Source organism: Leucoraja erinacea, chromosome 17 (assembly GCF_028641065.1).
Source record: "Leucoraja erinacea ecotype New England chromosome 17, Leri_hhj_1, whole genome shotgun sequence".
NCBI lineage: Eukaryota > Metazoa > Chordata > Chondrichthyes > Rajiformes > Rajidae > Leucoraja > Leucoraja erinaceus.
The window spans coordinates 11,354,409-11,381,887 of NC_073393.1; the positions used below are offsets into that span (position 1 = coordinate 11,354,409).

At 37.7% G+C, this 27,479-nt stretch overlaps 2 protein-coding genes across 9 annotated transcripts in view; both read left to right on the top strand.

The window, feature by feature from the left end:
- The window catches only part of LOC129705108 (centrosomal protein of 72 kDa-like), a 41,956-nt gene extending 18,373 nt beyond the window's left edge, over nucleotides 1-23,583 (top strand). For 2 of the 6 annotated variants that reach the window (XM_055648512.1, XM_055648509.1), the window contains 8 exons: nucleotides 13-61; nucleotides 3,933-4,346; nucleotides 5,341-5,705; nucleotides 7,675-7,852; nucleotides 13,149-13,336; nucleotides 14,639-14,747; nucleotides 15,621-15,735; nucleotides 20,125-23,583. In XM_055648512.1, the coding sequence (XP_055504487.1) occupies nucleotides 13-61; nucleotides 3,933-4,346; nucleotides 5,341-5,705; nucleotides 7,675-7,852; nucleotides 13,149-13,336; nucleotides 14,639-14,747; nucleotides 15,621-15,735; nucleotides 20,125-20,311 (1,605 nt within the window). In that variant the 3' untranslated portion in view covers nucleotides 20,312-23,583. The remainder of the gene's footprint in view (nucleotides 1-12; nucleotides 62-3,932; nucleotides 4,347-5,340; nucleotides 5,706-7,674; nucleotides 7,853-13,148; nucleotides 13,337-14,638; nucleotides 14,748-15,620; nucleotides 15,736-20,124) is intronic. The other 4 variants (XM_055648508.1, XM_055648510.1, XM_055648511.1 and 1 more) reach the window with 4 other exon arrangements.
- An 864-nt stretch (nucleotides 23,584-24,447) lies between these two features.
- LOC129705113 (BTB/POZ domain-containing protein KCTD19-like) overlaps nucleotides 24,448-27,479 on the top strand; it is a 62,106-nt gene continuing 59,074 nt past the window's right edge. For 2 of the 3 annotated variants that reach the window (XM_055648522.1, XM_055648523.1), the window contains exon 1: nucleotides 24,448-24,664. The gene's annotated coding sequence lies outside the window, so the exon portion shown is untranslated. The remainder of the gene's footprint in view (nucleotides 24,665-27,479) is intronic. The other variant, XM_055648524.1, reaches the window with a different exon arrangement.

A 27,479-nucleotide genomic window follows, 5' to 3' on the forward strand; every position in this document is an offset into this window, starting at 1 on the left:
CGTTTTTTGCAGGAATCAGAACATTTGAGAAGTGGACAGCATCACGGTTACCTCAGTGAAGGTAAAGCCTTGAGAGATGGTGTTTGGGTATAAGTTTGAAATAAAAGTTTATTTATTGTATATTGAATCATCTGTTTATTTAAGTCGATAAGGACCCATCACATTTTATTTATACATTCACATTCAAGAGATGATGACCAAGAATTCTCACACTTATGATGAACTGATGCAGCTTGAATGCAAGTGTTCATGACTGTAGGTTTATTGAGCAATATGGGAACATAAAGTTACAAGTAATTGTCCCATAGTGTTGCTTACTTTTAACATCGGCCTTATGGAGAGAATTTTAATGTTTATCACAGTTCTGCTATGTGCATCAGTTCTGCTATGCGTATCTTCATTTTAAATTGAACTATATCACAAAACTAACTCATTTGGGAAGATACAGGGCCTCGGCATAATTATTTTGAGAAACTCTTGATTTAAAAAAAACCAACCTTAAGTGCAATCTTTTCTAAGTGCCTATTACTTTGCATTCTAATGCTGTTTTTGCACATTAACCAGAGTATTTATGTAAGATTAATGTACTTATTTCAGATGTATGCATCCCTACATTCTGTGTTTTTTTATTTTAGCTCAAGGTGTTAAGAGCTATCAGAGCAGTCTTTGTGATATTGATGATACAATATTGATTATCTTGCCCTGATCACCATATCTGAACACGATGATCATAGCTTCTTGGATGCAATCTAGATTTTACGATTATATATTTAAAATCATAGAGATGTTTTTCTTTGACTATCATTACATTTCACATGTGATTGTTATTGGTTTATTATTGTCAAGTGTGCAGTGATACGGTGAAAAACGTTTACTTACTATCCAGTCAAATCACACAATACATAAGGGGTCACAGCTTAAGGATAAGGGGGAAATCCTTTAAAACCGAGATGAGAAGAACTTTTTTCACACAGAGAGTGGTGAATCTCTGGAACTCTCTGCCACAGAGGGTAGTTGAGGCCAGTTCATTGGCTATATTTAAGAGGGAGTTAGATGTGGCCCTGGTGGCTAAGGGGATCAGGGGGTATGGGAGAGAAGGCAGGTACGGGATACTGAGTTGAATGATCAGCCATGATCATATTGAATGGCGGTGCAGGCTCGAAGGGCCAAATGGCCTACTCCTGCACCTAATTTCTATGTTTCTATGTTTCTATAAGTATAACAAGCCATACATAAGTACAACGGATAGTACAAAGAGAAAAATACCAGAGTGCAGAATATAATAGTGTTTTAGCATTACAGTTACAGAGTAAGTATAGATACAAAAAAAGTGCAAGCACCACAATATGGTAGGTTGGGAGATCGTGACCACACCCTTATCTTATGAGGGATCCGTTCAGTTGTCTGATAACATTAATGAAGAAGCTGTTCCTGAATCTGGTGGTACATACCTTTTAAGCAATATTGTAGCATGCATCACAGTATTTGTTATGTGGTTTCCATGCACGAATATGCATTCCCAAATGATATGGTTTACAAACGGATTATACAGAATTTGCAGCTATAAAATTAAACCCCACGTGATCCATTCTTGACATCTGCACTATATTATTTTGTTCTTAGACAGTGCAGATTTGGGCCAAATGCAGGCAAATGGGACTACAATGGCACCTCAGTCAGTATGGATGAGTTGGGCTGAATTATCTGTTACCATGCTGTATAACTCCAATTACTAACTTTCAATTACATTTAAAGAAGTGACTAAATTTTGTGATATTTGCTTTTGAAGGCTTTTCTTTTCTTGCTTATCTAAATTTTTAACTTGGAAATATTATACACGTGCAATTTAGAAACCTTTTATAATAATATACTATGCAAGAAAACCCCCAAAGTATATTATCTTACTTGGGGATTAGCCTCAAAGCTGTGTGCTCAGCCCCCTGCTTAACTCGCTCTATACCCATGACTGTGTAACCGGTCATAGTGCGAACATTATCAAGTTAGCCGATCACACCACTGTGGTTGGACGAATCACCGATGGGGACGAGTCAGAGTATAGAAGTGAGATCGACCGACTGACCAAATGGTGCCAGCACAATATAGAAACATAGAAAATAGGTGCAGGAGTAGGCCATTCGGCCCTTCGAGCCTGCACCGCAATTCGATATGATCATGGCTGATCATCCAACTCGGTATCCCATCCCTGCCTTCTCTCCATACCCCCTGATCCTTTTAGCCACCAGGGCCACATCTAACTCCCTCTTAAATATAGCCAATGAACTGGCCTCAACTACCCTCTGTGGCAGAGAATTCCACAGATTCACCACTCTCTGTGAAAAAAATGATTTCCTCATCTCGGTCCTAAAAGTCTTCCCTCTTATCCTTAGACTGTGACCCCTAGTTCTGGACTTCCCCAACATCGGTAATAATCTTCCTGCATCTAGCCTGTCCAACCCCTTAAGAATTTTGTAAGTTTCTATAAGATCCCCCCTCAGTCTTCTGAATTCTAACGTGTACAAGCCGAGTCTATCCAGTCTTTCCTCATATGAAAGTCCTGCCATCCCAGGAATCAGTCTGCTGAACCTTCTCTGTACTCCCTCTATGGCAACAACTTGGCTCTCAACATCAGTAAGACCAAGGAACTAATTGTAGACTAGTAGGGGAAGGATGAGGACCCACAATCCTGTTTATATCAGCGGGACGATGATGGAGAGGGTCAATAATATCAAATTCCTAGGCGTGCAGATATCAGAAGATCTTTCCTGGACCCAGCACACGGATGCAATTGTAAAGAATCAGCGACTATACTTCCTGAGAAGATTACAGAAATTTGGCATGTCGAAAATGATTCTCCTAAACTTCTACAGGTGCACGGTAGAGAGCATTCTGACTGGTTGCATCGTGGCCTGGTTCAGCAACTTGAATGTCCAGGAGCAAAAAAGACTACAAAAAGTTGTGACCACTGCCCAGCCCATCACCGGCTATGACCTCACCGTCGAAGGGATCTATTGTAATCGCTGCCTCAAAGGCAGCTAAAATCATCAAGGACCCACACCATCCTGGCCACACACTTATCTCACCACTGCCATCAGGAAGAAGGCACAGAGGCCTGAAGACTGTAACATCCAGGTTCAGGAACAGCTTCCTCCCCACAGCTCTCAGGCTATTAAACAAAACGAATAAGCTATGAGTTCTGAACTGCAAAAGACTATTATTATTTGTTATTTACACTATATTTGTTATTTATTGAACTTTTTCTTTTTGATATACAATGTTTACATATTCACACATTCTGTTGTGCTGTAGCAAGTAAGAATGTCATTGTCCTGTCTGGGACATATGACAATAAAACACTCGACTCTAAATGTTTACTGACACTGCCAAAGTGCAAGCCATGACCAAGTTAACTTATTAACGGCTCTCTACCAGGTTTTGCTGAAATACCTTTTGTAGCCTATTTAAGCCATTCAAATTATTATTTGTCTCTTTCAAAGTGAGGATTGAGTAAGGAGAATTAAGAAACAAAGCAATGATTAGGGATGAACATAAAGTGTAATGTTTAGAATTCATAATTTAATATTTATTTAGAAGTAATTGTAAGCTTTATAATTTAAGAGGATGGAAATCAGTGGTTAAAATGTCAGGAACATACAAGTAAAGTCTTTTAAATATTTAATTAACATTGTTTCCACTTTAAAAAAAATTTTGAACTAATATAGTTGAAATTCTACATATTCAAATAACCTTATTATTATTATTCTTTTCCTCTCCATATCTTTATGTGATTGGGATTGTGTGTCAGCCAAGTATGGAGCTTTTCCTGAAATTATTAACAGACTATGGACAAATGCTTGCTGGAAATATAAAAGTATTAGTATAAGAATTATTTTGAATTTAACATAACTTTTTTTTGCAACATATTTATCTTTCAGATGATTACAGAACTTATCAGACACCAGGCCGATCCTCTTTGCGTTCTATTGGGAAGAATGTTTGTAATCGTCCAAGGGAAGGATTCAGAGTAACATTTTCAGATAAAATATTGGATTTGTGTACAGATGAGAAGAATTGCCAGAAAAATTCTATTAATTCAGAATATGACCATTCTTCAAGCTATAGCAAAAAGGAAAGAAATGTTATGGATTACACAGATCCTACTGTAATGAAAGATACTTCTTCAAACTTTGAAACGAGTAGTATATTACCGCGTGACTATCACAAACAATCATATGCAGATACAAAGACGTATCAGTCCACTTTGGAGTCTCAGAATTCGTACTTAAACCATCAGACGGACAGAGCAAATATTGGAATGAGTAGTGACAGATTATTTAAATTGAATTCAGGTAAAAGTACTTGGATTTGCATTTTATTCTGCTCATTTTTCGATGGAATGTTTTTATTTTATCAACAGAATATTTGAATGCTATTACATTTCAATAAGATTTATGTGCTTTATATGTTAATAAATTACCGTGCACATCACAAGCCACGTTACCAGGAATTGTGAATATTTAGGATAGGATAGTGACGCAGAAGTTTAGAAAAAAATACAATTACATTTTACTCTTTAAACTAATGCTCTCTTTTCAGGATTATGGGTAATGCTGAAAAGAAACCTGCTTAGACCAAAAATGGTAATAATAAGACAGGGAATTATTGCTTTTGGTGCAAGATTTCCCATTCTAGGTAGAGAATGCATATAACAAGTATACACAGAGACAAGTTATACTGCTCATTTGTAATGATTTTCACAAGTTCGATTTAATAGCATCCAATTTCTCTCTTCACACTTCAAAAGAATACATTCATTGAAATTCTTTGGCACATTTTGAGGTCTTAATATGTCTCTCTGATAAGCGTACTGAGGTAGGCAATGTGGTTCGTGGGGCCAAGTTAATTATGGTCTCATGGGGAAAAGCATATTGGAATGAAATTTTATTCTTATTCTTTGTTATTGCTAAATCTGAGACAATGACAAGATTGACACCTGCGCAATGTACTGGTGAAAGTGAAGATTAATAGTAAATGTGGAATAAATGCTTTTCTGCATGCATTTTTTTTGCTTTTTTAATTTCTGTGTGATGATTGAATCATATTTGTTATGATGATTTTGGGAAAAACTAAAGCAAAAACCAGAGTGCCACAAGCTTCAATATTGCACAGGAAATTTCAATATTCAGTATTTTTTGAACACAATTAATCTTTCCATTAATACATATTTCAGATGGCTGTAATGTTTATTTAGGTAAACTGAATATTTTGTTGTAAACATTGAATGGTGAATTAATTTTGTATGAAGCAATACTGATTTTCTGATTTTTGTTCGTAATTGTCCAGACTTGAAAACGAGTAGCGCGTATGGAAGCAGTAAAAGTACCCTAATAGATGATAGTGCCAGCAGTCACAGATCAAGAATGCCTTCTATTAGCCTGATGCCACATCATGGAACTTCATCTTCTGACCACCTAGTTGATCGACAAAATTTAATATCACCCAGCAGTTCTCTTACATCCCTTTATTCCGTTGGCTCAAAGAGAGGCTTTACTGAGCAAATGAATACGGAACTTATGGCCAGTAAAAGCTCAGAAAGACAATCTCAACTAACTACAGCCAATATGGAAAACTTTGAGTCAAAATTAGATGCAAAGAAAACAAGCAGTTTAAATTCATTGTTGTACAACCCACCGAGTTATGATAGAAAGGTAAGTTACCCTGCATATTTAACCTTGATATTTTTCCAAAGAGCACTTCTCTCCAATGCATATAGTTACGGTTTTCTCCAGTATTAGCGAATTGTGTAACATCATGTACACAGGAAATACTTAAAATATTGATTTACCTTGTTCTTAATCACATCCCAACCTACAAGTGGCAACACATTTATCACCCTGGTCTTGCAATAACGAAAGTTTTGCCACCAGGAGATGGTCTTGGGTAAGGCTGATTTCTGTGATTTTTTTTTTTCTCCCCCACCACCTCCTGAATTTTCAATGGTGATTTCAGTCAAAATATTTAATTGACTGTTATTAGTTAACACATTTTGAGGTTACAATCTGTGCTTTATGAATGTAAACACTCCCTTCTTAATTTCCTTAAATCCCCCTTTTTTTTTGCAAAATTAGTAAATTTAGGAACTTCACAGCATAACCATGAAAATAATATAGATTATCATTTTGTCTACAATTCTTCAGACAACTTATCTAAGCTTGTCTGAAGAAGGGTTTTGGCCCGAAACGTTGCCTATCACCTTCGTATCCAGTTTATTATTTTATATAAATATTGATTCATTCTTATTGCATGTGTTGTGCTTTTCTTAAATTTTAGTTTAAAAGCAAACTTTTTATTTTTGAAAATAATCAGTCACACATATGGATGATGTTCGAAACAAAGTGAATGACTGTTTAGGATTTAGAGTGAGAAGTATTTTCAAAGAGCCATTGATGCAAAGTTACAACAGAAAATAACCAGAATGTTCTTCTGCTAGTTAGTTTGGGAGTAGGTGACCACTAAATGAGAATATGTTAGTGGGATAGAAACATAGACATAGAAACATAGAAATTAGGTGCAGGAGTAGGCCATTCGGCCCTTCGAGCCTGCACCGCCATTCAATATGATCATGGCTGATCATCCAACTCAGTATCCCATACCTGCCTTCTCTCCATACCCGCTGATCCCCTTAGCCACAAGGGCCACATCTAACTCCCTCTTAAATATAGCCAATGAACTGGCCTTGACTACCCTCTGTGGCAGAGAGTTCCAGAGATTCACCACTCTCTGTGTGAAAAAAGTTCTTCTCATCTCAGTTTTAAAGGATTTCCCCCTTATCCTTAAGCTGTGACCCCTTGTCCTGGACTTCCCCAACATCGGGAGCAATCTTTTTGCATCTAGCCTGTCCAACCCCTTAAGACCCCAGATGAAAACAATGATTAAATAAACTGTTGTTCAGATATAATGTATCTGAGTAATGCATGTTGATATAACCCTATCCTCCAAATGATTTTAGGGATACATATTTTTTATTTCTAATTAAACCTAAGCTAATTATTAGTGTAGTTTCTAGCATGACGCAGCCATATAATGTTCAACTAAAGAGATCTATTCAAACCTTTTCTTTTGCATCTGTTTCCAGATCACATGATATTAAAAAATATTTGCCTTTGTCAACAATAACTTGCCCCATGAACTTTGTAAAATTTCCCAAGGTGCTTAAAGGGATTTATCAAACAAAATGTGATGTTGAATTGAGTAAAGAGAAAGGACAGTTGCCAAAGCGTGATAGGATTTAAGGAGTTTTGATACAGAATCCTTGGATGAGGAATGGGTCATTTAGTCTGTCATGTTTGTTTACTATTTCATGATTATTGTGGCTAATCCGTGAACTAATCCTATATATCCATGTTTCAAAACTCTTATATATTTGATTAAATTTGCCAACCTGACTCTACTTCAGAAGCTATAACCACATGCAGTGACATTATTTGAACTGGTAATTTTCATCCATTGTCTGGCTTATCAACTGTGTATTTGTGTGTTTGTGTTCATTTGCAACAGAAAATAGTGCTCAAATGATCTAACATAAATTGTGACTGGTGATCTTTAAATGAACTGAATATGAAGAAGGTAAATGCACATGTAAACACATTGTAATTAAATTTCTCCTTTTACCAACAGGGAACTCTGGATAAATTGCTCGAAGTAGATGAGTGTGGTGATTATCGTCCTCGAACTCCAGTAGGGCTGGGTTCTAATATCTCTGTGACTGCTTCCTCCCTCTTGCATAACTTACTTGATCTGGTGGACCGATACTGGAATGGTTCAAGATCCCTTCACACAAATCAGAGGTTTCTTAGTAAGTTGTAAACCACTCTGATTTATTAGGCAGTGCCTCAGGATTGGGAATGACTTGCTTCCACTCCATTTTTGGGGGGTTAGGAGCTGGCTTGCTCTCTGCCACACAAGCATTGTTGTTGCTTCATGAGGTGGGTGGGTGTTAAGTTTGAGATTTTGTTTGGTCCATCTGTTTTTTGAATTTGCTCTTCATAACTTCCTGTTGTTGGGACTCAAGGTGTTTACTGTCACTGTGGAAGCGCATTCTCCATATTGAGTGATCACTGGCTCATGGGTTTCCCTTGAGTTGGAGAGGAAGTTTGTTTTGCTTGTTTGAGGATGCTATGTGAAAATTATAGAAACATTCCTTTATCCTCCAGGAAATCTCTTACCTTTTCAGAGTTCAAGAATAGTGTTCTTGTTTAGGGAGTTTGGTGTCAGGTGTGCAGACAGCAAAGCCTACCCACCAGTGCTGACTGAACATGATCCGAGTCTTGATATTGGGGTGATAGGTGAGGACACTGACACTGGATCATATTTTCTGTTAATGGATTTGGAGGATTTGCAGAGACAACATTAATAGTAGTAATTTGTGGTACCTACTATAGATTGCCAAAATCTTTAAAGCATATAGGAGGATGGGGATCGCTGCTGCTTGTCAGGTTTGAGGCCTTGAACTTTAAATGGAGCTGGTGATGAATTTTAATACAGGTATTAATGTCTTCCTTTGTTGAGAGAATGAAATGGCAAAAGATGCATATTTTACAGGACCTTGTTATAAATCTTGGTGGGCTGGAAGTGGGGAGGTACAAACATTGATTCGGTGTTGTAACTCATTCAATAAGATTTGGGGTTGAATCCTTCATATTTTTTGTTTTTAATATAGTCGTTCATTTCAATCTAAACAACGTGATTTGATTAGCAAAATAGACCAAACAAATCTATGCTGTTAATCTTTTTGTTTCCCTGCAATATATCTTCAAAGAAAATAATGCTAAATCAATATTCTTGTGAAAAAACTAATATTAATTTTGCAGATTTTTTAGATGTTGTAATGTAAAAACTTTAGAGAATATTTGGGAATTTTGAACGGATAATATAATTTGTATTAAATCTGAGGAATATTTAGCCTTCGAGAGATTAAAGTCACAACTCAGATTATTTAGAATTCATCTGTCAAGATTTTTTGAGGCAACAGGATCTTGATTAAACAATGAAACACAAAAACAGTTTGTAAAGTTCATTCAGCAAATAAACCTTTGCAGTTTCATTATATATAGGGAGATGGTGGGGAGGAGGGGAAGAGCAGATGACCACAAACTTGGTCAGTGTATTTTTGCAAGAAGTTCTTAAAAGGGGAAAATCCCAATGGGTTGATGCTGGAGCACTTGGGGCCTTGGCACAAATTGTAGGCTGTGGGCCGAGCATCAAAAATGTGTCTAGAAATAGGTTTTCGTGACCCAAGTCACCAAACTACATGAAATTTTCCACAGATTTAGATGAAATACAATTGAGAAGGATGTCATAACTCGTCATTGCCAAAGGTTGCACATTAATTAATTAAATTAATTAGAAAATTAGATCGAGGAAATAAGCGCCATCTAGTGGCCAATGCCCGTATTACACCATGGGCAGCCTATTTCCATCTTGCAGTCCATTTAAACTATATTATATATAACCTGTTAATATGAATGTTATCATATATAATTAAGTATAGAATATAATTGTGAGTTTTTTTTTTTAATGACACTGTCGCAAAGGTCCTGCTCCTGAACCAGCCTAATTAATGGGCTAGGGCAGTTCTTGTGGGTTCCTCCCTTTACTGAACCTCACTGACTGCCAGTGTGCAGAGTGGGGGTGACGGCCATAGTGGGACCGGGGCAGTGCCAGGCAGACATGTTCCAGTCGCTTTAATAGGAAATTAAATGAGACTGCAGCAGATGTCCCAGGTTTTAAGGGCTCATGAACCTGCCAAATTAAAGGGTCAGGACAGATCCTCTAGGTTTCCCCATTTACTGAACCCCGCTGACTGCCAAAGTGGGGAGAGTGGGGGTAACGGCAATAGTGGGACTGAGGCAGTGCCAGACCTGTAAGTGACCTGTCTTATTTCTGATGTAGATGTCACATTTTGGCCAAGAATCGAATGCTCTGATGTTTACTCGATGAATATACATTGTAAGCTACACTGAGCTTATATTTATGTTATAGACCCTCCCCCCCCCCCCCCCCCCCCCCCCCCCCCCGATGGTGCCTTTGCAAATGAGGGCTATTACCTTTGACTTAAAAGAACCGTAAAAGTGTTGCATTGTTTATCTCTAGTTTGTGCGTGTGTCTGTGTATGCCTTTCACACGTGTATCTGTGGCTGTAAGTGTGTATTTACGTGTGGATGGATGTATGTGTGCATGTATGTTTGGATGTGTATGTGTATGTCTGCGGGTGAGTGGATGTGTGGTGTGTGTGTGGATTTATGTGTGCATGTATGTGTGTGTTTGCATGCATGGAAGTGTGCGTATGGATGGATGTGTGTGTGTGTGTGTGGATGTGCGTATGTATGTATGTGTGATCGGTGGGTGGATTGTCGCAGTCATTCACCGGCACGCCATTATCATAAGTAATTCACTCATTGTTTAAATAATTTGACCAAATAAACAGTGAAACGATCCACATTAAAATAAAACTTTATATAATCATTTTTTTCCACAATTTATTTCTTTTGTGTACTTTGAACCTTTACAAATGATGCAATGCGCTGGTAGGACATGCCTCCGGTCAGTTTGCTCGACAGTTGCTGTTTGTTGACTACGACTTGTCATAGATCGAAGCAGTCTCTTTGGGGCCGGCTCATCTGCTTCACCATCAGGAACTGCCTCTTGAGGTGATTCACCTGCTTCAGGCTTTTCAGCGTCTTGAACTCAATTGAAAGAGGAAAAAGAAAACAGAAAAGGAATGAAAAGTAAAATAAATCAACATCCTCAAATATATCTTTTCATTTTTCAAAGTTACATCATATGACCATAAGTAAAAAGATTTGTTGTTTGAATCCTATCATTACCTTTCTTCCTTCTAGACTTTGCTATCGCTCGATTTATTGTTGCTATGTTGCAGAATTGACGATAGCACTCTGCATGATAACCCGGGATACACTGCTGCCTCCTAATAATAGATGATAATATGTGTCAGGGTGTATTTTACATCTTTTCATGTTTTATATTATGTAAGACAATATCGACATATCAATGAGGAAATTAAACATGTATGCATGTCCAGGTAGATGGGATGGCAAGTCTGCAAATTATCAAATTAGTGTTCATTAAAGCACAGTGCATGTCCACACAAAACACTTTTGTGTGGACAGGCTCTGAAGAGTGGAGGGGCAGAAGCTGCAGAAAAAGAAAATCTCATATTACTTAGGTCTGCATGGACTTCAATTCATAAAATGTCAATCTCCTCTTAATGTCAATGAGACTTATACTTTAATTTACTGCCATAGATAAGACTTCAAGTTCAAGTGCAGGAGCAGAGGGTGCAGAATAGCTAGAGAAAGAAACATCTCATAGTACCTAAGTCTGCATGGACTTCAATTCATAAAGTGTCAACCTCTATTTAATGTAAATGAGACTTGCACTGTAATTTACTACAATTGATAAGTTATTTCAAGTTTAAGTAGAGGCTACAGAAAAAAAAATCTCATAGTCATTAAGTCTGCATGGACTTCAATTCATAAAATTTCAACCTCTTCTTAATGTTAATGAGAATAACAATAGATTACTACCATAGAAAAACTAGTTTGTTCACATATCACCAATTCATTTCTACAGAAACATCAACAATTTCTGACAATTTCTCACTGCAATGGAAGCCGATAAAATGCGATCAATATCCCTCCGTTTTTCTCCCGTGGTCGGGGCCTACAAACGGCCGCTACAGACGGCACGCTACAGACGGCACCCCGCCCGCGGCGATGATCCACGGTTCCGCATTCGCAAATCGGCCGCTTATTAATTGAGACCGCGGCTTCACTATATTAAGTACCTAGGCCCCGCAGTCAGAGCACTTTTTCCCGGTAAGTTATCGCAGGCAGCTCCGAGATTAGCTGTTAAAGACTTATTACTCTACAACAAGCTGTCATTAGTGACAATGTTTAATTGACTGCGTTATGGATACATATAGTTTAGGCCCTCAACTTCATGAGTGAATTAATGTGCATGTATGAATGAGTGAATGAGTGTATGATGAATGAATAAGTGAGTGAATGAATGAATTTATTCACATTATAAAAGGGTGCAATTAAATTAATTAAACTCCATACAGATAGAATTTCATAAATTCAGACTTTAGATCTTACCTTTCAGTTAGAGTTGATTCCTGGCTGACTTCTTTCAGTACCTCAGCAGCGACTTTGCTTTCAAGGCTTTCTTCCACTTCTATCCACTTAGCAGCACATTCTTCAGCCTTTTTTTAATGCTTTTCTCACTAAATTCAATTACCCTGCTGCAAGTTTCCACGACATGTATTCCACAGAACAACAAATCGGTATCTCCAGTAAAACAGGCATCAGTGAAGCCCTCTCAGCCACGTGTGCTAGCCTGAAACAAAGCGCTTGATTAGCCAACTGGCAGACAACTCAATGTTAAACGTGCTTTGATTGGACTAAAAATTACCCGAAATGTTTCCGGTTTTTCTCTAATTTAATAAAATTGTGCAAGTCTTGTTCATGACGAGTTTCAGGGGTGATTTATATAATTTCTTTACACAATATGTGAAAATTTCATGTAGTTTGGTGACTTGGGTCACGGAACAGTAGAATAAAACTCCTCGGCCCACAGTCTATTGGTGCCACTTGCATATTTTGCCACTTTTATGTTTGCTTTCATGTCATAAAATATCTGATGATGGGACATGTTCATCCTTTGAGGTTGAATTAATGATGGTTAATAAACAATGAGTGATTTATCTTTCTAAAAGTAATATAAACACAAATAAATGTTTTGTTGATAATCTTTCATCACAATTGTATTTTCCTTCCAAAAGTTATTGGGACATGAAGCATTATATACAACTATACACAAGTTAACAAATTAGATTAAGTTTGAAGAATTATATATTCAAGACAGTACATTATAGCTGTTTTGCCTCAGCTTAGCAATTGAAAAACACCTATTCAGCTCTAAAGCTTATTTGTGATCCTTATATCAAAGATATCAAATAATTAATTATGTTGAATGAAAACTGAAGTGCTATGTTAGAACTTCCTAATGCAATAAAACTATGTTGGACTAGAGTTTTTCCCCTTTGATTGCAATATACGTTACTATAGGTCCTGCTCATGAACTACTATCTAATGTGCTGAACTCGATGTCCATTTCAAAAATTCAAAGCCTAGAAAAAAAGGTTAAAGCATTAGCTGAAGAGAACAAATCTTTGCTAACCAGAACAGGCTCTGGTCTAGACACAGCAGAGTTATATCGTGTAAAACAACAATTGACTCAGAAACAAGATGATTTGGTAAGTAGCATTAAACTTGCTCTTATAGCTTGTATTGCCACAAATCAGTTTGTAAAATGTAATTTAAAATTGCAGAAAATATTCATCTTGTTTTATTAAAAACAGACCTTCAAACAAAGGTGCAACACATCTGAGAAAGGTTCTGCAGGAAAACAGGGAATTATTGGGGATTGATCTCTAAGAATATCCAGCCTTTTATCCACTTGGAATTCCATGTGCTGTGGTAAATTTGACCCTTGTGTTAATCCTTTTAATTCACCCCACCATTAGCTTTCAGCTGCCCTGTTACAAAATGCTGAAATTCCCTCCCTAAACTTCATGCACATTTAATCTTTTGTTCTTTGAACACACTCCCTAAAATCTATCTTTTGACCCAGCTTTTGCTCTCCTTGCAAAATATTTCTTCAAGCAGTTTTGTATCAAATTGTATTTGATAATGCTCCAGTTAAGAGAGTTGAAGTGTCTTATTTCAGTGTTGTTGATAAACTATGTGCAGTTAATCCATTCTGGAAAACAAAATCATAAAAGGTTAAACATCCTGTAAAGTAGGCATACTTTAAATCTTCTTTAGAATATAAGGTACTGTGCTAAAGTAAATTTTACATAAAATTAGCACTGATCTCTTTCAATTTAAAATATTTTCAAAATATATAACTTTGAAGGTATATACTTTAAAGTGAGAGGTGAAAGATTTAACAGGAACCCGAGGGGCAACTTTTTCCACACAAAGGTTAGGAGGGGTATGTGGAACGAACTACCAGAGGAGGGAGTTGAGGCAGGTACTATCACAACATTAAAAATACTTTTGTACAGTTACATGGGTAGGAAAGGTTTAGAAGGGCCAAATGCATGCAGCTGTGTAGATGGGGCATCTTGGTCGGTGTGGGCCAGTTGAGCAAAAAGATGTGTTTCCATGTTGTATTACTCCATGACTGACTTTAAGAAAGAATAACATTTCATTTTTGCTGTATGTAAAATATGTTTTTTTCTATCCAAACCCTACCCCACAAAATTAAAAACAAACTGTAAAGATTCACTGATTTTTGCTGTTGTCTCGTATAGCTGTCTCATTGATATTCCAAAATGAAATATACTGTGATAAATGTTCTCATGAGTAATAGCTTGATACAGTGATGTGTATTAGTCAATAATATAAAATATACAACACAAAGAGGAAAATATTTGAGATCGAAAAAATACAACATATTATAGACACAAATTGCTGGAGTAATTCAACGGGTGAGGCAGCATCTATGGCGATTTGACTGATATCAGTGATATTTTGTTTTTAAATCTTTGAAGGAATCATTAAAAGGAAGGTTAGCAAAAGTACAGGATGAAAACAATAAGCTACGCTCTCAGTTAACAAGCTTGGAACTTGTGAATTGTGCTGGAAATCAACTACAGAACAGTAGGTCTCTTTTTTCTCATTTACAATTTTTCTGTAGATACAACTTCTGAAATGAAAATGGAAAATGCTGGAAATACTCAGAGATATATTATGTTCAGACAATATCTGAAGGGAGATAGTTAACAACTTAATTTGATAACCAAACTGATCTTTAAAAAAAAGATTATTTGAAATGATTGAATATACTGATAAATCCTAAGGACTGCAAAACATGTCTCTACTCTAATGCACAATCCTGGATAATCATCTCTGTACTCTATAGACCTGGCATCGCCCTTAAGAATAATTCTGAGAATTATACAGTACTTGTAACAGTTTATTCTGTTATAAACATGGAAAATTATGCAAATGTGCAGCATGTCAAGCGACATCCATGGAGAGGAAACAAATCTTTCATGTGATGACTTGATCTGGTGAAATGCCATGAACTTGAAACATTGATTCTGTTTTTGCAAAGGATCTTCTGTTCTATTTGAATTTCAGATTTGTTGCTTGCAAAAATGTGTCATGACTTACTTGTTTTTATATTGGACTATATTATTTATAGCCCCAGATACCTTGCCTGATTTCTTTAACCTCCTCGTACTTATCAGAAGGACGTTTCAGGAAAAGTTTAAAAGATTAAGAAATTTAGATCAAAATAGTAAATAAAACTAAGAATTTTGTTTTTAATTGCTAAGGCTCATACATTTAAATAATTAAATGTATGATAGCCTTTGCAATTTAAAAACAAAATTCTACCTTTATTATTCATATAATTTTAGATTTTACAAATCAGATAACTGAAAGTTAGTTGCTTCACAGAGTTTTAACCTAAATACAAACCAAGTTGAAATATCATTTATTATATTGAAATGTTTGCTGTTTTCTTAGAGGATCTGCAGAAAGACAATGAAAGACTAAATTTGGAGGTGGAATATTTGAATCAGCAAATTAAACAATACAACAAACTACAGGAAACTGTCACGATGTTGCAAGAGAGTCATAGGTAATAAGAATAAAGAAAAATATTGTTAAATCGTATTTTAAAATAATACTAGATATGCTAATGTCTGATTAGAAATTAGATTTAAAATTAGAATCTAGGAAAGTAAGAAAACTGATATTTTAATATATTTTGATTTTTTTCCCTTGCCTATCTGCTACTTAAAGATCAAAAATGTATGTTAAAACAATTCAAATTACTATATTTTATAATTTCTGGGAATTTTTGTTGTTATCTGCAGTATTGTGAAAAACACAACCATTATTTTACAATTTAGCAGTAAAACAATAAAAATAATTCCATGATTGAATTTTTACAAAAGTATATAACGAAACAAAGTTATCTGTATCAATTGTTGGCTTAATATTTTTTTCCTGGATTTTCATTTTCATTACAACTAATTTGCACGTTAAAGTATAGAATACATATCTTTTAGAAAAGGCATGTGCACTGATTATATTTCCTTTGGCATTCTCATTGTTTGTCCAAACAATTTTTTCATAATATCCAAACATAATCCAAACAATAATCGTAGTGTGGCAGTATGTAGGTTGTCAACTGCAGATTCCCAGGCTGAAGAAGTGCTGATCTCAGACCTTGTAGGATAATCTGATGCGCTCTCTAAGTATCCGAGAGCATTTTGGGTCAGGACCTGAAACGCCACTTATCCATGCTGCTTGACCCCCTTGAGTTACTCCAGCATTTTATGTCTATGGTATAAACCAATATCTGCAGTTCCTTTCTATTGTATATTATACTTGAACATCACTGAGGCCCCGACCACGGGTGAACAACAGAGGACAATAGAGGAGGACTGAACTTTGGTGCCTTCCTTCACAGTGGGAAACTTTGATACCGCTGTGTGGGGATGGTTGTGTTAAAGACTATCGTGTTCTGTGTGTTTTATTTTATTCGTATGGCTGTATGGTGACCACAAATTTCACTGTACCAATTGGTACATGTGACAATAAATGTCTCTTGTCTCTTGTCTCGTCTTGAGTCCCATGGCAATTGGTCATTGACTGACATGGGACAGTGGTCAAGAACAGGTTTTACATGTACTATGGCAGCAAAAGACAGAATAAAATGAATTTAGCGTTATTTTGTAAGAAATTCTTAAAATCAAAAGCGAAATAATTCATATTTATTGGATAATTTGAAATAATATAATTTTTAAAAATACAAGTTGAAAACACCACTGCTTTTAAATTCATTAAAGATCCTGTTCCATTTTTGACCAGCCTTCTCAAGGCATTTGCTTCCCAGAAAGTTGCTGTCCCTCCAGAATGCAGATCCATATTTGGTGGATAATTTGTGAGATAATTTGTAAACTGACAATGAAAAAAAAAGGTGGGGAAAGTGAGAATAAACACAAAGAAAGGGAGCAAATAGTTTTAAAGGGAACCCAGAAGTCTTCTAAACGCATGTAAAAAGGGGAGAAGAGGTGCACCATGTAGAGATCAAGAAGGTTGACCTATGCATAAAGATGGAGGCATGTGCATTCACTAACTTCACTACTAATTTCCATCCTGCACTCAAATTCACTTGGGCATCCTGGTTGACATGAACAAGTTGGGCCGAAAGGCCTGTGTCCATTCTCTATGGCTGAAAGGCTCGGGGCAATTGCATTATCTATATAACTAAAAGTCTCATCTTGACCACTTCCTGTCTGCGCTGTATATTGATTTTTAGAAAAAAGGCTACCCTATATTGCTATGATTTTTGGCCATCTTACTTACAGTCCTCCTCTGTTGAGCCAGCCCCGAGGATTTTTCCGATCGATGAAAAATAAAAAAGTTATGAGTGTTTAAAAAAAAAAAAATCTTGAGATCAGCTGATTGGTCCTCTTGCCTGTCAATCACCATGATGAAGGTAATGCCCCTTCTGGGGGGGGGGGGCGGGGGCAGGGAGTATAAAACCCTGGATTCCTGGACATGAGTCGGTCACCACGGAAGAACGCAAGTGAGAGGCCACAACTGATTCCAAGCTGTGAATCAACTGAACTGTGATCTTGCAATAAATAATTTGCTAGCCCTTAGTGAAAATGCAATGAGTTGTTTGGCCTGCCCTCTGCCTGAAACTGCAATGGAAATGAAATGAAAATGCAATGAGCTGTTTGGCCTGCCCTGTGCCTGAAAGCTGGAAATGGAAATGAAATGAAAATGCAATGAGCTGTTTGGCCTGCCCTATGCTTGAAACTGCAATGGAAATGGAAATGAAATGAAAATGCAATGAGCTGTTTGGCCTGGCCTGTGCTTGAAACCGCAATGGAAATGGAAATGAAATAAAAATGCAATGAGCTGTTTGGTCTGCCCTCTGCCTGAAACTGCAATGGAAATGAAATGAAAATGCAATGAGCTGTTTGGCCTGCCCTATGCTTAAAACTGCCTGTGCCTGAAGCTGCAATGGAAATGGAAATGAAATGAAAATGCAATGAGCTGTTTGGCCTGCCCTGTGCCTGAAACTGCAATGGAAATGAAATGAAAATGCAATGAACTGGTTGGCCTGCCCTATGCTGAAACTGCAATGGAAATGAAATGGAAATGCAATGAGCTGTTTGGCCTGCCCTGTGCCTGAAACCAATGGAAACGGAAATAAAATGAAAATGCAATGGGCTGGTCGGCCTGCCCTCTGCCTGAAACTGCATTGGAAATGGAAATGGAAATGAAATGAAAATGCATGAGTTGTTTGGCCTGCCCTGTGCTTGAAATTGAAATGAATTGTTTGGCCTGCCTGAAACCCCTAATTTCTGCCCACAAGGCCCCTATTAGCCAAAAAAAACCCTGCCCAAATTGCCCGTATCTGCCCAGCAGGAGCATTTTGGCCCAAAGGCCCGTGCCAGGCCATGAAAAGTCCAGAAAAAGTGTCTTTCACTTTGATTTCACTCTTTTTAAATTTTTTAATTTTTTTTTTAAAAAAAGAGCCTCTTCGGCCCATCAGGTCTGTGCTAACCCAGGAGGAGTCCCTTCGGCCCATCAGTAAGTATTCCCCCCTGCAAATATTAAACCTCACCCCAGTATTTTTCTCCCTCCCTTCATTGGCTCCCTGTGAGATCCAGGCCAGGATAGACTTTCCTCCTTCATTGCTGTGATCTGCAGAAAAATATAAAAAATTCCTAAAATTGATTCTCCACCCACTCCCCCTTCTCTCTCAGTCTTTGACCTGTTTTGGGCAGAATTTCTGGCAGTTTCTGAGCTGCCAGCCCACCAGCCCTGAGTGACTGAGCTGCCAGCCCACCAGGCCCGAGTTACTGAGCTGCCAGCCCACCAGGCCCGAGTGACTGAGCTGCCAGCCCACCAGGCCTGAGTGACTGAGCTGCCAGCCCACCAGGCCTGAGTGACTGAGCTGCCAGCCCACCAGGCCTGAGTGACTGAGCTGCCAGCCCACCAGGCCTGAGTGACTCAGCCAGCCCACCAGGCCTGAGTGAGTGAGCTGCCAGCCCACCAGGCCTGAGTGACTGAGCTGCCAGTCCACCAGGCCTGAGTGACTGAGCTGCCAGCCCAATAATCCATTCCGTCCACAATGTCCATACTAGCCCTCTGGAAACTGGTCCCTTCGTCCCACAACACCCTTACTAGCGCTCCAGAAACATCCCCCCTCCCCCCCAAATGGCCACCAATATTGGAATAGGTGGAGAGGTGGAATATTGCGTTGGGGGACCAGCCCTCCCATGGGACCTAATGGGTCCCACTTAGTCTAGTATCCACTATAAAACACCTGTAAAGCCACATATGAAGTATTGTGTCCAGTTCTGGGTGCTCTGTTTCAGGAAAAGCTTTGGAAGGGGTGGCTAAGAAATTTGTTCAAATGATTCCTGGGATTAAATATTTTAGAACTATGGATCAACTAGAAGACCCAGGATTGTTCTCCTTGGAAAAGTGGTTGTGGAAAATGACAGATATTTCAAATCATGAATAATCTAGGGGAATTTTTTTTTGCTAATGGTGCGGAATGCAAAAATGAATTGTGAAGTCCAGAATGAAGGTGATCAATAAAAGAACCAAATCTAACATGGGAATATGCACACTTTACACAGTGCGTGATTTGTGTCTGGAATGCAGTGTCAGATGTGGTTGTGGAGGTATCTTCATTGTAGCATTCAACAGAGCTCCAATAGATAATATACAATTTTCTCCCTAAGTATCTGAGAGCAAACAAGTTGCAACAAAAGGGCTGGAGAGTGGAAGCTGCTGGATTGCTCTTAAAACGACTTTTGCACTTGATGAATCAAATAGCCTCCCATGTTACCATTTTGTGTTTCAGGTTTAACTTTTTTGATTTAAATACACTTTATAGTTAGAAGTACAGTTGTAAGTTTCTAATACTGAATTTCTAATATTGAAGTTAATTCTGCTGTGTTAATCAATTGCTTTTCTTAAAAAATATTTTTAGGTCTCTAATATCCACCAATAATTACTTACAAGAGCAGCTGAACATAAGTCCTGTAGGCCAAAGGACAGACATGTCACATCATCTTGGTTCTCATCGGACAAAAACGTGGAGCAAACTGTCTACCTCAGGAATCTCAGAACTACCCTTATCCAAATGTAGTCATCACAGTAATACAGATATACTGTAATAAAAGTGCTGTATATTACAGTAAATCAAAAATGACTAATTCTAATTAAATTAGTGCCTTTTGGAAATTGTACAATGGCTAATATTAAGTTATTTTTAGTCCAAGAATCTCTTATTTAGTCAAAAATTTGAGTTGGTCTGCAATAAATATGTTGTATTAATACTGGACCACTGGGAATAAGTACTTTGTATTGTTAAATAGAAGATTAACATGGAATTCATTTGTCTTGGGGATGGGACGCGTGTTAAAAAATCTATTTTTTTAGTCAGATGTATCATGTGTGAGTTTTGCAATAATCCTGATATTTGTATTTACATCTGAATTTATTTTCATGCATAATAGTTGCTTAATGTTTTTAACTGCAACAAATTAGAGAAAAAACATTTTATTAGTCAGCCAAATAGTTATTTTTTACTTATTTAATGGCCTGACATTAAATTAATTTGATTTAATGATGCTTACAAACCAAACCCTCAGCCCTATATGCAAATTGTTTGTGATGGGTGAGAAATTGGCAACTCACTTCCATAGTTGTTTCTGTCTGGTTTGCTAAAATAGACACATTTAAGTGCACATGAATAAATCTAGTTACCAATTATGTCTACCATATGATATAAAGAAGTAATATTTACATCTAATTGTACTCCAAATAGTACAATAGTATCCTAAATTGTCTATACAGTTAAAAATAATATTCATATAGTTGAAAACATGCAACTAATGACAACTGAGGGGAATCAAAAGATGGAATCAGTAGATAGGCCAGTCAGGATCATCACCTGAATCATTGACACTTCCTACTTTCCAACAGTGCTGCCCAATCATTTTAGATTTACACCATCTGAGAAAAGAATTGAAGCATAAAACTGCAGAAGCTGAAAATCCAAAATAAAAAATATAGAAATGCCCAATAAGAGAAATAACAAATATAGGAAAAGTTTAGCAGGGGTCACAATATCTGTGGGGAGAGAAACAGAGTTAATGCTTTAAGGAAATTAATTTTCTTCAGTTCTAAAAAGTCACAGAACTGAAATTTCTAAACACCTGTTTTCACTTTTTTATTATGGGGTATTGTGTGTAGATTGATGATTTAAAAAAAAATAATTTAATCCATTTTAGAATAAGGCTGTAACGTAACAAAATGTGGAAAAAATGAAAAGGTCTGAATGCACTGTATGTGATATCACACAGGGTTCATTCTGGGACCATTAATTTGCTGATTAAATTAAACAGATTTAATGATTGGAAAAAGATCTAAAAGTAATGTGGAAAATGTAGTACTAAATTTTTGTGGAACTAGATTGTGTAAACTGAAAATTAGATGGAACCAGATTCAGTAGTTCCTTGCAAAAAGGAATTGGATAAATACTTTTAACTCTGAAAATTATTAGGTCTACTGGGGGATGAAGAAGTGGATTTAGTTGAGTGGTCTTGCACTTAATTAACTCCTTCGTGTTGTATCATTCTTGTGTGAAAACTGCAGAAACTACGGTAATGTTTAAAAAAATCGAATCTAGTACGAGGCATCTTGGTTATCATGGACGCATTGGGCCAAAGGGCATGTTTACATACTGTATTACTCTAATCCCTGATTGCACTGCACAGGAAAAGTGCCTTCATTTGTCATTTTTTATCTTTTTGTGCCTGTCCTTATTTTATAGTTACACAAGAATTTAGCTGAATACCTTGCTTTTACTGCTGACCATACTGCTTCAGGTAATAATGTAATAATAGAGCATCCCATCTCACTAGGCAGTCCACTTTTTATTTCCTCATCCTTCAAATAAAAGGTGTTCTACAATGTTTATACTGATCCTGACAGCAAATTTATTTTTCAAAATTAATGTTTAAACAGATGAGTGCTTTCAGGTTAAACTTCTAGTTACTTGCCCCATGCTCAAGAATTGTAACTTTTGCTCTATAGTACCTTTTTTGTGATTTGCATGTTTTGGGGATTTTTTTTGGTGGTAAGGGTAGATCTGCTTTGTAGTCAATGTGAATTGAATTATTGTATTCATTAGCACGGAGAAATAGCTGAATCAGCATCAAGCACTTAAAGCTCAAGTGGATCGTGCTCGGCTGTAGAGTAATGAGTCTTCTGTTTTGAGTGCGCCACCTCAAATATTTTTGTAGTATGACATGTTCCCCAGCATTCATTTAGCAAAAGAATGAACCAAGTGCCCTTTTTTCCCCAATGAAGGGCCCCAGGAAATAACCAAGACTACCATACGCTCTAGGTTCCTTTAATTCAATCCCTTTACACTCAGTGACAATATCATTGTTACACCTGTATGTTTCAATAGCCCGGGAGTCTCCAATGAGCTTCAATTTAGTTAGCATAAATACTGTGGCTATAAAATTAATTTTACACAAATGATGTTTTGTGACAGTTTTAAAATGTTTGAACAGGACAAATTAAATATCAGAATGTTTAAATATGAAATGTAATGTTTTATGCACTTTTCTGTAAGAGATAAATGTAATTTATGCAAATTTCTCAAGCATAATTTTGAAACACAATTTATTAAGATTGCCATGCTTATGAAATCAAATTGTGATAGATTAATATATTTTACAAAATAAAAAAATATTTTCCTTAACATTTGTTTCTATTTGGATCTGTCTTGTGCTCCACAAACCTTTTTTTGGTGTTGTTAAACCTCTTTTAATAGCAAAAGAACTATGGTTGCCTTTTTTAAAAAGCATTAATTTCTCAATAGTATTTCCTGGGACCAGCAAGGAAGCTGCCAATTTTAGGTTCATAATAGAATGAACTAAATTTAAATTAACAGCATGTGTTGCATCTATTAGGGTTCACTGTGGGGTTCCTGGGCAAGCAAGAGTTGGTTGAATTTTATGCTTGAGAAAGACTGAAAGGAGATAGAGACGCGTTGTAAATTGGGCAAGTCTATAAATTGGTAAAATCACAACAAAATCAGATCACAGAAAGTCTCTCATGTCATTGGGAACACAGTTGAGCCAAAAGAACATTTTTCCAGGAAGCCTGTACTAGAATGAAATTGACAAGAGGTATTTTGAGATAAAAAAATCTTCAGGTTGCATACACCATTGTAAAATCTACTGGGTTTTACAATAAAGTATTTGACACTCCATAAGTTCAAAATATTTCATGAATGTTGTGACTCTTAATTGTCACTATTAAGTAATTTTAACTTTATGCCATGGTTGTATTAAGTTTGTAAAATTATTTTCAAATCTAAAATATCTGTTATTACTGCAGAATAAATTGCATTTGGTTTGTAACATTAAAGTCTGAGAAAGTGTACCAAATAGAATTGAGCAGCTGAACCTTCGTTTCATCTGTATTTTCCAGATTTGATTCTTCTAGGTAAGAAAATACTGCTTTGGGTGAAAAGGTTAATCCTTTGATTCCTGCCAAATCTTTTACCCCTTCACCTCAAACCTATGCCCTCCGGTCCTCGATTCATCTACTCTGGGCAAGAAACTATGTGCGTCTTTTCCCTAATAACTCCCCCCCCCATTCAATCCGATTCCATTTCACTATCCATTACATTAAACGTGGTAGCCACGCACATTTCAGCATAGTCAATGCTCCACAATGATTCAATCTGCCCCGCTAGCTCCGCCGGTTACAAGTGGAGACTCCACGCAAACGCCACGGACACAGCGCAGGACTAGTTTTATTTTTATTTTGCAGGATGATGGCGTTTCTGAATATGGGACAGATCAGTCGTAACATTTATAATATAAAAAACTCATTCTGAACAAATAACAACAGCAGTCATAATAATGGGGAAGCGACAGGGGAAAGACAGCGAACATTTTTTTTTGTGAATGTAGTGTTGCCTCACGCACCAAATTGTTCGTGTGTTTCAAACATACAGAATCATACAGTAATCCAATCCACCGCGCTGCGCGGGTGTGGAGGTTCCATAACGCTCGCGCTGCGCTCGTCGTGCTGCGCGGGTGGAGAGGTTCCAGGGGCGCTCGTGTTGCGCGGGTGTGGAGGTTCCAGGGGCGCGCGCGCTGCGCGGGTGTAGAGGTTCCAGGGACGTTCGTGCTGCGCGGGTGTAGAAGTTCCAGGGGCGCTCGTGTTGCGCGGGTGTGGAGGTTCCAGGGGCGCGCGCGATGGTCGGGTGTGGAGGTTCCAGGGGCGCGCGCGATGGTCGGGTCGGGTGCATGCTCAGGGGTGTGCGCGCGTTGGGCAATGGGGCGACGTTCCAGGGGCCGAGGTTGCGCGTGTGTCCGGGGGACGGTTGTATTCAAAATGTTTGGAGGGAAGGACAAACGGACAGAGAGCGGGTGCAGCGCGTTCAAAACCTCACACCTCGGGCCTGGCGGGCTGGTTTGCACAAGTAACTGGAGACTGAGGTGAATTGAGCAATGCGGGTCGTCGTGTTTTATTTGTTTTACGCATCATCTGCGAGCAGGTGTCTAGAGTGCGGGTGACACCGCTCAGTAAAAGCCTGGCAAACACACGCAGTGAGAGCCCTTCAGATGAGACGGACACTGACGGAAACACAACTCAAAGAAAACCTGCTGGAGGAATTCAGCAGGTCAGGCAGCATCGGGTGAATGAACCAACGACGTTTTGGGTCGGGACCCATCTTCAGAATGCACAACTGTAGGAATGTTACAAAATTTTGAGATTTTAAAAATCAAGTCTGTAATTTATCCCATCGGATAAAGCATAAAAATAAGTTTAATTTGACACCTAATTCACTTTCATATCTTCAGTATTAAAAAGGTTATGGCCATTTTCATACTCGGAAATTAGCATCTTGTTCCCTATAGGGTGATTTCACCAAAGTTAAAATGAGCGTAGATCCCCCCTCACGTGACCGAAAAATTTAACTGGAGGACATATGACACTTCGGTACATGTTAGTGAATGGGGAAACACGCACTTTAATACCCGTTAAAAACATGGAAAACGGACGATTTTTGAGCTGAAATTTTCTGCGAATTTTCGCTGAATTTCATCAAAAGTAAGGCATTATTGACTTACTTTTGATGAAATTCAGCGAGCAAACGCGATAATTCCCGATATTTTGGACCTTTAAATCTCCACGGCAAATGTCGGCTGTTCACTTCCGCTGTTTTTCCACCTTCAGTTCCCTCTTCCTTACTTTCTATCTTTTTTTTGCCTGAAAATTTAGGTCGCTGTGCTTCACGGTCACCCCGACTAGCACAGAAAATTTCAGCTCAAAAATCTGGGCCGTTTTCCATGTTTTTAGTGGGTGGAAACACGTGCGGTGTGAAATTTTCTGGACATTATTCATCTTCGGTGTTTCCCCATTCACTAACATTTGCCGAAGTAAGCATTATTGACTTACTTGTCCTCCAGTTCACTTTTCCGCTGTTTTTTCCACCTTTTCTACCTTTTTTTTGCCTGAAAATTTAAGTCGCTGTGCTTCACGGTCACCCCGACTAGCACAGAAAATTTCAGCTCAAAAATCGGCCGTTTTCCATGTTTTTAACGGGTGTGAAAGTGTGTGTTCCCCCATTCACTAACATGTACCGAAGTGACATATATCCTCCAGTTAAATTTTTCGGTCACGTGAGGGGGGATCTACGCTCATTTTAACTTTGGTGAAATCACCCTATTGCTTTTTCATTGACAACACAAAAGCTGTGATCGAGAACAGTCAAAAGCCCATAACTTTCTTAAAAATTAAGAGAACTGAGAGAAATTTTCAGTTATTATAGATTGAAGCATTCTGAAACAAATATGAAACAATCTTACTTAGATGACTTGAAATTAAAGCATATAATTAGTTAGTTACCCAATTGTAGCTAATTACAAAATTCAATTACTAGATCTAAACATCTATCCATTTCTTAAGAATAGATTAACATTTTTAAATAGTCTTAAGTGTCCAAATAACATTCACACAATAATTCACAATACAACATGGGTTATAGGCCAAATGGAAGGAATGTAATGTTTAATACCTGTAAATTAATGCGAGTAGGTTTTTCTGGAACACGGCCATTTGGAACATTGCGGTTGCGGTGACTTAGTCCCCCATATCTGCAGCAAAAACACTGCCGGTTCATTCGGGGGAAAAAAAATCACCGTTTCGCAACTTAATATGTGAATTAAATGCATCTTAAAAAACACTTTTATACATAAAAATAACTTTCTTTAACCTGGTCCTCCATAAAATCCGTTCCCGTTGTCGGCGTTGACGTCTTCAGAAGCTGATTTTAAAATCAATCCAGCGATTAACTTGTCGGGCGAATTTTCTTTAAAAACACAGAATGGCCGTCGGAACGATTCTTTAGCAAACACTTGCACTCCAACAAAATATAATCCAGGACCAAGTCGGAGTAACCCAGCCTCCCCTCAAACGCGACAAAATCGGGCACACGGCCAGTGGCAGAATTGCAGCGCCGCTGAAGGTAAGTATTGTAACATACCTAGAAATAGTAATAAACACCCAGACTGCCTTGAAAATTAAAAAATGTGATATTCTCAAGATCAGAACCTTAATATTATTGTATTAACCATATAACAATTACAGCACGGAAACAGGCCATCTCGGCCCTACAAGTCCGTGCCGAACAACTTTTTTCCCTTAGTCCCACCTGCCTGCACTCATACCATCACTCCATGTATTATATGCTGTAAGTCCGCAACAGGTAAAGAAATTACAATTTCTAGCGTAAGACTAGGTATGTTACACTTACTTACCTTCAGCGGCGCTGCAGTTCTGTGAAACTGGCCGTGTGCGCTACTTTGGCGCCTTTGAGGGGGGGGGGGGGGGGGGGTTAAAATGCCGTTTTCTCCTTACCTGTCCGATCTATATTTTCTCAGGCTACTACCTAATGCTGAAAATTCATTCCGACTGCCGTTCTGTGAATCAAAATCATTCTTTTTTTGCGTAATACATCTGACTAAAACTGTACTGTGCTGTGCTGTACTGTGGATATTTAGTATGAAAATATTGATCATGGATAGACAATAACACAAAATATAGATGATTTAGATGTTATGACATGATTATGCAAAAAAAGAATGAATTGGATTATCTCGAGTGGATGCTTCTGGAAAGTGATCGTTTGGAAAGTTGCCGTTGCCATAAACTTTAAGCCCATATCAGCAGGCAGGACACGGCCGATTCGTATGGGGCCTAAATAACATTTTTCGCATCATAAGATTAAAATGAAGCCACACCAAAAAG